The sequence below is a fragment of the Propithecus coquereli genome, unplaced genomic scaffold (genome assembly GCF_000956105.1).
Source record: "Propithecus coquereli isolate 6110/MARCELLA unplaced genomic scaffold, Pcoq_1.0 Scaffold227, whole genome shotgun sequence".
NCBI classification, from domain to species: Eukaryota; Metazoa; Chordata; class Mammalia; order Primates; family Indriidae; genus Propithecus; species Propithecus coquereli.
In genome coordinates this window covers 2,470,364-2,480,600 of record NW_012147808.1, presented here as the reverse complement: position 1 = coordinate 2,480,600, position 10,237 = coordinate 2,470,364, and the positions used below count along the sequence as shown (strand labels likewise).

At 56.9% G+C, this 10,237-nt stretch overlaps 1 protein-coding gene across 2 annotated transcripts in view; it reads left to right on the top strand.

The window, feature by feature from the left end:
- The first annotated feature begins 8,249 nt into the window (after positions 1-8,249).
- Positions 8,250-10,237, top strand: part of SPI1 (Spi-1 proto-oncogene) — a 21,788-nt gene continuing 19,800 nt past the window's right edge. For both annotated transcript variants that reach the window (XM_012645122.1, XM_012645121.1), the window contains exon 1: positions 8,250-8,518. In XM_012645122.1, the coding sequence (XP_012500576.1) occupies positions 8,474-8,518 (45 nt within the window). In that variant the 5' untranslated portion in view covers positions 8,250-8,473. The remainder of the gene's footprint in view (positions 8,519-10,237) is intronic.

Below are 10,237 nucleotides of genomic sequence, written 5' to 3'. Positions count from 1 at the left end.
CTTCCTTCCCTGTTCCTTCCCTCCTGCCAAATCCCAGCTGAGGAAGGGCCTGGCCTGAGCCCCGCTCTCAGGCACTGACAGTTCCACCTGACCCCTCTGAGCTTTGGATTCCTCTTCTGTGAAATTGTCATTTCACAAATACTGAGCACATACTTGACGCCAGCCCTATGCTGGTTGCAAGCTGTCCCTACAGGTAGGACACAGCCCCTGCCCTGTGGAACCCACAGTCCCATAGGGAAGGCAGGTGAGTTACAAAATCCTGAGAGCTCCAAGAGAGAAGTCAAGGCCTGGGACTCAGAGAAGGAGCCACGAGTGCTGCCTGGGTGGGAAGAGGCATTATTTGGGATGGGCCCTGAAGGACAGGAAAGAGTTCACAAGCAGGGTGGATGGGCTGCCCATACTGAGTCACACCCATGTGCCTTGGTTCCAGCAGTTCCCTTGGCCTAGAGCGCCTTTCCTTCTTCTGGGCATGGTGAACTCCTACTCATCCGTCAGGGCCCATAGGCACACCATAGCATGATCAGGCCTGGCCTGGTGGCTCCTCACCTCCCTCTTCGTGCCTAGGGCTCGAGCAGACCTAGAGGCCAGGCCTTTCTCACAACACCCTCACCAGCCCCACCCAGGCAGGCGTCTGCTCCCGGGCTCCGGCCCCCGCTGTCCCCTGCTCCGAAAAGCACCGTTTCCCTTTTCTGGGTGACCACATGCTATGCACAGGGAATTTCCATCAGAGCCTGCGGAGCCTCTGATTCACTCAGGCCCCTCACGCAGTTAACTCCTTCCAGGCCCAGGCCTGCGACTCCTGCACCAAGACTGTCCCCCAGCCCCAGCCCAGGACCCCTGGGCAGCTCCGCACTGGCCTTGGGCCCCAGAGCCTCGAGGCTAAATTCAGTCCCTCATTCGTTGGCCCCTCAGGGCCCACTCGCCCCTTTCACACTCAGAGCTGCGTCCCAAGGGCTCGCAGCACACACCCAGGCGGCTTTGTCGGAGAGCACAGGCTTGGGAGTAGGACAGCCTGGGTCCAAATCCTTGCCTGTGTCGGCTGGAGGAGGTGTTAAGTGCCCACTGTGAGCGCGTTTCTCGCGTAAAATGGAGCTAATTTCTGCCGTACTGAAAAGAGCCGGCCTGCTGGGCCCGTGGCGGGAGCTTAGTAACGACTGCTTTTCCTTCTTTTCACAGGGCGCCACTCCTCCTGTCACGGTCCCTGCTCCAGAGCCAGCCCTTTCTCCCGGGCTGGCCTGCTCCTCCCAGGAGCTGGTTGCCCAGACAGGGAGGGCGAGAGAGACGTGCAGCCCCAGCCGGGCAGGTGGGGGCTTGCGGGGCCCAGGAGAGGAGGCTGGGATGCGGCTGCCTCCTGGCTCCCTGCATTTCTGCTTTTCCAAGGTGGCTGAGGAGAGGCCCAGGTGGGAGCTCTGAGGGGCTGAGGACTTCTGAGTCCTGGGGCCTGGGGCTGGACAGAGTCTTCCTGCCTTCGGTGGGACGCCAGGTGTGCATGTCACACACGGACAGCACACATGCCATCCCGTTTACTTCTCGCAACCGTGTGCCATATGTTCTGTTGGTGTTCCCGTTTTGCAGATGAGGACACTGAGGCCCTGAGACGTGAGTGACTGGCCCTCAGCCATACCATGAACGAGGGGCAGGGACAGGATTCTAAGCAGTGTCCCCAGAGCCACACTCCTAACCTCTGCAGGGCTCAGTAAGCCTTTGTGGAGGTCGATGGAGGAAACCGCACTAATTAAACCCCTACTGAATACCAGGCAAAGGCTTGCACAGATATCTCCTTTAGTCTTAGAGCCTTGCTGGGAAGTGGAGCTTGTTGGCCCCTCTATAGAATCAGAGCATCTGAGCGCGGGAGAGGGGAAGGAACTCACCCGGGGCCACACAGCCAATCCGGGGGGAAAATCCAGGGAACGTAGAGACGTAGAGACGGGGCATGGTGCAGGGGGCTCTGCAGAGGAGGGGCCTGGGGTGGGAAAGCAGCTCCTGTCCTCAGTGAGCGAGCAGGGGGGTGTGGTGCTGCCCGTGGTAAGCAGAAGGAAGTCACTGTGGGTGGCGGTGGGTTTGAGGTGCCGGAGGCCTAGTGATGTGGCCAGAAGGTGAGCTCCGCAGCTGTAGGCCTGGTCAGCAGGGACGGGGGTGGGCAGGTGGCCGGGATTTGGGGCTCAGAGGAGCTCCGGCTGCTCCTGGCCATTGGGGCTGGGGTACAGGGGGCCAGGAGCTGGGGAAGAATGGGAGGAGAGACTGAGGCAGGGCTGGGGACAGATGGGGGCAAACTGGGAAGGAGACAGTCTGGGGAGGCAGCCTGGAGGAGGCAGCTCTTGAAAGACAAGGCCTCAGGGCGTGGAAGGGGCTGGGCCTGTGAGCAGAGGCTGGGAGATTGAGAAAGAGGTTCTGGGCACGTGGAACAGTGAGTGTCCTCTGGCTGAGGTGGAGGTGGGGCTGGCCCATTGGTGGCAGGGGTGGCTGGCCAGACTCTGGGTCAGAGGTCTGGGCTTCAGCCTGTGGACAGGCGAGAGCTAGGGAAGATTTTTAGGTAGGGCAATAGCCATGGGAGAACCTGGAGGCAGGGCCAGCTGCGGAGGCACAGGCCCTAGCGCCATTCGGAGCTGCAGTCACCATCCCCACTCACCAGCTGTGCGCCCTCCCCTCCCTGCCCACAGTTCCCCGGGCTGTAAAATGGCACTGATGAGGCTGCCTCCTGGGATTGCGTGAGGGTGGAGTGAGCTGATGCAGGTAGATGCAGGAGCTCAACCAATGCCAGCGCCTCTGCCCTTGCTTTTGTGGTGGCCACAGGCACTGCGCCCGCACCTGCTGTGGTTGGGAGCTGGGGCTAGGACGCAGGCAGGCCTGGGTGAAAGCCTCACCTACGCCTGGACTGGCTGAGCCACACTGTGCAAGTCATGGGCCACTTCTGAACCTCAGTCTCTTTATCTGTACGGGGGGATGATAATGGCACCGACTTCAGATTTGAATAAGAGAGAAGGCACCTGTGATTGTGCCCCGTTTTACTCAGAGTCAAAGCCAAATTCCACACCACAGCCTACCTGAGCTGGCCATGTCTGATATCACCCCTGCTGCTGGCTCTGTTCCCATGGTTCCTGTTCCTGCCTGGGGCTTTGGCTCTGGCCGTCCCCCGCCTGGAAGTCTTCTCCAGATACCTGCCTGGCTCCCTCCCTCGCTTGCTCCCAGGGCTTGCTCCATGTGCCCTGCTCCAGGAGGCCACCCGGCCCACTCCCATTAATACTGCAAACTGCCCCCAGCCCTCTGCCCTCCACTGCGATCCCCTCGCCCAGCTGCATGTCCTCACTTCCTAGAGCATGTGCTGCCTCCCAACATGCAGCGGGACGTGCTGGTCTACCGCGTTCATGTGGGTCTTGCCCTGCTGCAGAGCAGGCCCTGTGCGGGCAGGGATGGAGGCCCCTGCCTGCTTGGGTGGCCTGGCACGCAGAGGCCAGAAGTAAATGGTCGTGGAATATCCCAGTGCACTAAAGGGCCAGCCCAGGGCTGTGACCACAGCTTGGGGAGCTCTGAGGGGCCCAGGTGGCCCAGGCTGGGGCCCAAGGAGCCTCTCCCAGTGTCTCAACTGCGAGAGGAAGTTGCAAGACAGCCATTTCTGTACACAGCCTCAGCTCTTTTTGGTCAACTTTCCCAGCTCTTGGTCTGAGGCCTATGTTTTCTCACATGCCCTGTCACGCCCTGCGGGGACCAGTTGCTAGGAAAGTGGGGGATGCCATTTCCTCATTTTTGAACTCTTTTGGACTGAGGTTGGGGGTCTACAAGGTCAGGGGTCACGTTCCCCTCTGTGGACTCAGCTTCGAGGACACCTGCTCAGGTTTCCTGTTGCCTGCCTACCCTGTGATTGCATTGGCACCCAGCCTACCCCCATCAGCCACCCAGCCAGTGGGGGGGCAAAGGGCCTCCCCCGCACTCTGCAGGGCCCAGCCCTACAGGGCCACCCACTTGCCCAGCAGGGCTAGGAAGCGGCACTGCCTTGTGCTGCAGGGCCCTGCAGAGTGACAGGGAGGGTAAACAGGTGCAACCTTTACTAGGAGCAATGTGACATATCTATCTTCTATCTATCTACCTGCCATCTGTCTCAGAATTTAAAATGCAATGCCTTCGACCTGGTAATTCAACTTTTGGGAATTTATCCAAGATATACATCTGCATATGTGTAAATGAGCATATGGTATTAACTGCAGCATTACTTGTAACAGCAAAACCTGGAAACCCGAATGTCCATCAGTAAGAGCCTGGTTGAATAGATCGTGACGATGGAGCTCTGTCCAGCAGGGACAACAGACCACAGCGACAGCAACGCGGCAGGAAAAAGGAACAAGACTCAAAAGGATATCGACACTATGATTCTCTTTATGTAAAGATTAAAATCCGTTAAGATAAAAACTAAACTATCCAAGATCAAGGCACCAGAAAAAAAAAACAAAACAAAACTATATTGTTAGGCATGCTTATTTTAAAAAGCAAGAAAATAATTACTGAAAAAGTTGGGACAGTGTTACTTCTACAGGGAGGTGTGGGACATTTGGGGGGTGTTTCTGGGGTGCTGGTGATATTTCATTTCTTGACCTGGATGGTGATTACACAGGTGTCAGCTTTACAATTATTCTTTAAACTCTACATAAATATTGCATGTGTTTCTTCTGTGTGAATGATGTTCCTCATGATTTAAAAATATGACAGTACATCCAAACAGTAGAATACTATTAAGTCATTACAAAGAACAAAACAGCTCTATATGCATGGGTGTGGAATGGATTTAGGAAAAAAATAAAATCAAGGGAAACTACAATGTGTGTAGTATGTTACCCTCTGGGTAAAATTTAAAAAAGAATTTATCTGTCTACGCGGTTGTGCCGGCTCACGCCATCTCTAGACAGATACACGAGAATCAGGTAAGAGGGCGGTTGTTTGCCCGTGTGCACCTTTTGAATTTGGTGCCATGTGCATGTATTATCTATTCAAAAAATAAAATAATTAAAATGATGTTTTTTTTTCTTTCTCATTCCTTGGAGCTTCCAAGATTTTTGGTTTCAAACCAATTCCCTGCTGATGAGAGTGAGACAGCCACATTCTGGCATGATACACTTGGTGACCCCTGGCAAGTTGGGGACCCCTCTCTGGCCCTTGTTTACTCCGCTGCAAAAGGAGGCTGGGAATGTGCTGCTCCAAGCCCTGTGTCCTCCAGCCACCCGCTGTCCCTGTCTCCCCCATCCCTCCCTGTCCTCCTTCCCCCTGCCCTGCTCTCTCCTCTTTCTCCCCCTCCTAGGTCCTGCCGCCTCCTCACTCTCATCCTGGTTCTCACTTTCTCTGTACCCTCCCTTATTGCTTCTCTTTCCCTCCCTCTCCCCTCCCTGCCCTGCCCACCGGCTCCCTACCTCAGCTTCTCAGTCTCTCTTCTTTCCTCCTTCCCCTGCCTTCCCTGCGCAGTAACACCCAGCCCTTCCCAGAGCCCCAGAAGCCAGGATTCACACCCCAGCCCTCTATCCACAAGCTGCCAACCCTGGGCCTGTCACCAGTCTCTTATGCCTCAGTTAAACAGGTGGTTGTCTTGGTTACATGAGATTCTAGGGTGGAAGCACCCAGTGCCATGCCAACTACTCGAAAGATAAGTTTTTTTTTTCCTTTTTAAGGAGCTCTTAATTCTGAGGTTGTGGATTACTAGATCCTTCCTGCTCTTGGCATCTGGGCCCTACTACTCCCAAGAATTTGAGTTACAGTAGGTCCCTGGGGAGGTGAGGGGAAGAGGCCTCTGGTGTACTTTAGGAGGAGGGGGAGCGGGAGGAGGGATGGGAAGGATTTGTTAATGTGCTAATGGACAGAGGCCACTGGCACTGCCCACAAGGTGGGAGGCATTCTGCCCATTCCAGAGATTATTGGTCCTGGATCTCTTTTATGGGTTCCTGATCCAGGCCCCTTGGCCTTGGCCATACTTGGAACGTCTTTCTTTTCTTTGGACCCCTTGAATCTTAGGCCTCAGGAATACGCAGCCTAAGGTCTCCTGGCTGCGCCGACAGAGGAGAAGGCCACACTCCCTGCCTATAGCCAGCAAAGGCTCCACAGCTGCCCCTGAGCACAGCCCAGGCTCCTTGGTGTGGCACTCAAGGCACTTTGCCTTCCCGTCCTGCTTCGCTTCCGGATACAAGGATGGTGGCTCTCTGCTCCCTTGTTGCTTTCTTTTGCTCAGACGGACTCCTCAGCCAGACATGCCCTTGCTCTTGCATGCTTTCCCCAAGCTATCCTACCCGGGACCCTGACCAAGTTAATTTTTCCAAATGCACCTAGCACCTCCTCTCTTGTGCTCCCCACACAAAGAACCATACTCTCTGTTTACATGTCTCTACAGCCTGAGCTCCCGGAGGCCCCAGGCATGCTTCATTTGTGTTTGTCCCCTCCCAGCACATGGAAGACACTCAATACAAAGTTAGTGATTAAATGGATGAATGAGTAGATAAATAAGCACATAAACAAAATAAACTAAGACAATAATGAACACATGAATGAATGAATGAACACATCAGGAAGGACTAGTTCTTGTGGAGTAGATAACCCCCCCTTCCCAGTCCCGTCAGCTGGGGCTTGGCCTTCTTGTTGGGGAAGTAGGGAGCAAATGTGGAATGATGTCAAGCCAGCCTGTGTCTCCCCTCCTCCTGGGGAGGGACCTTGGTCAGGTTCCTAGGGAGCCCTGAGGACTTGTGACCTGGATGCTTTGGAGAGTCCCAAGTACAGATGCAAAATGTCAGTGAAGATGGAAGTGAAGTAGAACTAACAGTGAGCCCAGAGCTGTGAAGCCCTGGTCTTTGCTGCCAATGAAGAAACACTCGAGAGCCTGGAAATCCACTCACCAGAGATCCATGGGACAAAAAATGCCTCTATTCATCCCTTCACCCTCCAGACTAGATCAGGAGCTCTCTGAAGGCAGAGACCTTGTACAATACTTTTTTGTTTTCCCAGCAGTCAGCTTAGAGTCTTGAAGTCAATTAATATTGGGAGGATGCATGGATGGATGGATGGATAGAAGGGTAGATGAATGGATGAGTAGATGAATGGATGGATAGGTGGTGAGTGGATGGGTGGATAGGTGGATGAGTAGATGGGTGGACAGGTGATGAGTGGATGGATGGATGGATGGATGAATGGATGGGTGGATAGGTGGTTGAGTGGATGGGTAGAGGGATGGATAGATGGATGGATGGGTGGATAGGTGGATGAGTGGATGGGTGGGTGGCTGAATGGATGGATGAATGAATGGGTAGGTGAATGAATGGATGAGTAGATGGATAGATGAACCAGTGGATGACCAGATTCATAGACGGCTATACAGTGGATAAACAGATGGAAATATGAACTGATGGACTGATAGCCGATGGATGGGCTGATCTATGGACATATAGATGGCTAGATGGACAAGTAGATAAACAGATGGGTGGGTAGATGAATTGACTGGAATAGATGGATAGTTGGATCAATGGATAGATAAATGAATGTATGGCAGGCTTGATGGAGGGACAGATGGATGGGAAAACAGACTAATGGATGAACAAACAAAAAGGTTTGTAAACTAGGAAAACTAGATTGATATTCAGGCATTGGCAATGGGCGGGGAAACTGAGAAATCTGGGCTGGGAAGAGAGCCCTAGGGATTTGGAAGCAGCTGTGGTACTCAGGAAGCTAAGAGGGGAGGGTGTAAGAACCCAGGACCCTCCTCTGGTGGAAGGGAAGCCCATGAGAGACTCAGAGGGAAGGAAGGAAGCAGCACTCTGTTGAAGATTCTACCCCTGAGCCCAGCCCCAGCCCAGGGAGAACCTAGGCAGTGGGGTGCAGGGCCCAGAGGGACAGACAGGCCTGGCAGTCTGCTGGGTCAGAGCCCTCAGCCAGCAAGGCTAACCCTGGAAAGTGGAGGTCCCAAGAGGCCACCCCTCCCAGCTCTGACCCCAAGGCGGTGACTGTGGCCACGTGGGGATCTCAAAAGAAGCAAGCATTTGTTGGGTTAGGGGTTGGAGAGGCTCAGCAGGGCCCCGAGTGTGGAGGCAGTAAAGCCTCCCACCCTCCCTCCACAACCCAGCCCCCAAAGCCACCCCTCTAAGTCCCAGCTTCCTCTGGGCAGGGGGCCTGGAACCCCATGGCTTCCCAGCCAGCCCCTTGAGCACCACCTGCCCCAGCCGGCCAGAGACTTCCTGTAGCGCAAGAGATTTATGCAAAAGGCTGGGGCGGTGATGTCACCCCAAGGGGACTATCTCCCAGCGGCAGGCCCTTCGATAAAATCAGGAACTTGCGCTGGCCCTGCAATGTCAAGGAAGGGGGCTCACCCAGGGCTCCTGTAGCTCAGGGGGCAGGCCTGAGCCCTGCGCCCGCCCCGTGACTGCCCAGCCCCCCAACGGGGCACCCCATCCTGAGGGGCTCTGCACTGGCCCCCACTGAGGCAGGGGATCTGACTGGCTCGGAGCTCAGCTGGATGTTACAGGCGTGCAAAATGGAAGGGTTTCCCCTCGTCCCCCCTGTGAGTACTGGGACTCCTCCGCTAGCCCAACCCGTGGCCCTCGGACACCCGCTCGCCTGCCCATGAAGCTGCCAGCCCACCCGCTGCCCTCCCGGCTCGCTATCAGTGGGAAGTCGGTGTTTCCTCCCTGGAGCTCCTGGCCTGAGACCCAGTAAGGGGGCCACTGGCTTCCTCGGAGTGTGCCCTGGAGGGCTGAGGGCCGGGCCCACGGTGGGGCTGTGATCGCTGGGGCCTGAGATCGGTGGGGCCTGAACAGTTATTTATAGACAGGGCTCGGGTGGCAGGCCGGGGCTCAGGGCAGGGTGCTGGGCTGAGGGCGGCAGCAGGGAGGTGGAGGAGAAGATGGGGGGACTGGCTTGGGGGAGGCCAGTCCCCAGGACGGGGAGGGCTTGAGGGCAGGGGGCAACGGGCAGAGGTCTCGGCCCAGGGCCTGGGAGCTCCTGGAGACTGAGGCTGATGGAACTCCGGGTCCCCAACGCCCAGTCTGGGGCCTGGCCCAGAAGACACAGTTGTTGACCAAAGGGTCTGGGCCAGGGGCCCACAGGTCCCCAGGAGGCTGGGGCCGGGGCTGGCAGGGGCCAGGAGTGGAGCGGAGACCTTGCAGTCAGGGCTGGCGCCAGAGCTGGGGTTTGGGGAGAGGCAGGGCAGGGGATGGGGCTGGGGCAAGGCTGGGACTGAGATTGGGGCTGGGGCAGGACCTGGGCTGAGCACGAGACTGGAGTCAGGGTGGGGGCTGAGGCTGGGACAAGGACAGGGAGCCCCAGGGGACCTAGAGGAGGGCAGGGCAGCAGGCTCGGGATCCCCACTGCTCCCCGCTCTCAGTGACAGTTGCAGGCTTAGGCAGGTGTCAGATCAGGGTCCCTCTGAGAGGGCCCTTCTCCCTTTTCCCACCCATGTCCTCTCAGGGGTGGGGGGTTTAGGGAGCACCGGGAAAGCTTTGGCAGGGCCTGCCCACCTGACTCAGCTTGCCCAGCCTACAGGCAGCTCCCTTCCCTGCCCCAGCCCAGACTTAGAGCCCCGGGAGGCGCCCAGGGCCTGACATCACAGGGCCTGAGGTCCTGTGCTGTGCTGCCTGGAAACCTGGAGAGGCTGGCTCAGTGCTGGGCTCCTGGCCTCCTCGCTGGGCCCGACACAGGCAGGACCAGCCAGCCAGCCCCCTTCAGCATCCCCACCCTCCACCCTGGCCCCTTTCCCCAACCGGGGACCAGGAAGGGGGTTAGTGCAGGCAGAGGTGATGGAGGTTATTCCAGCCAACTCTGCCTCAAGAAAGCCACAGGCCCGGGAGCTTGAATGCACTGTCTCTGACCCTTGACCCCTCAATCCCTGAACTCCAGATGGAGTTGCACAGGAGGCAGATCTTCCTGGGCTCCTGCCCCAGACCCCTCAGTCTTTCTCTTCAGCCCCAAGGGCTACTCTGAGTGTCTACTGGGAGGGTGGGCTCCCAAGGCAGCACTGGTCCCCGAGCCAAGGCAGCACTGGTCCCCAAGCCAAGTCCTGAGGGCCAGAGTAACTGTTGCGCAATCCTTAGGCACACACTGCGGGGGTGGGGAGAGGCCTGATGACTGTTGGGAAGGCTTTGGGTGTGCATGTCCCTGTGCCTGCTAGTGGTGGGGAGGGGGAGGGGGACGAGGAGGAGGGAGGGAGGAAGGAGAGGAGGATCAGGAGGAGGAGGAGGGGGAGGAGGGAGGAGGAGTAGGAGGAGACAGAGGAGGAGGAGGA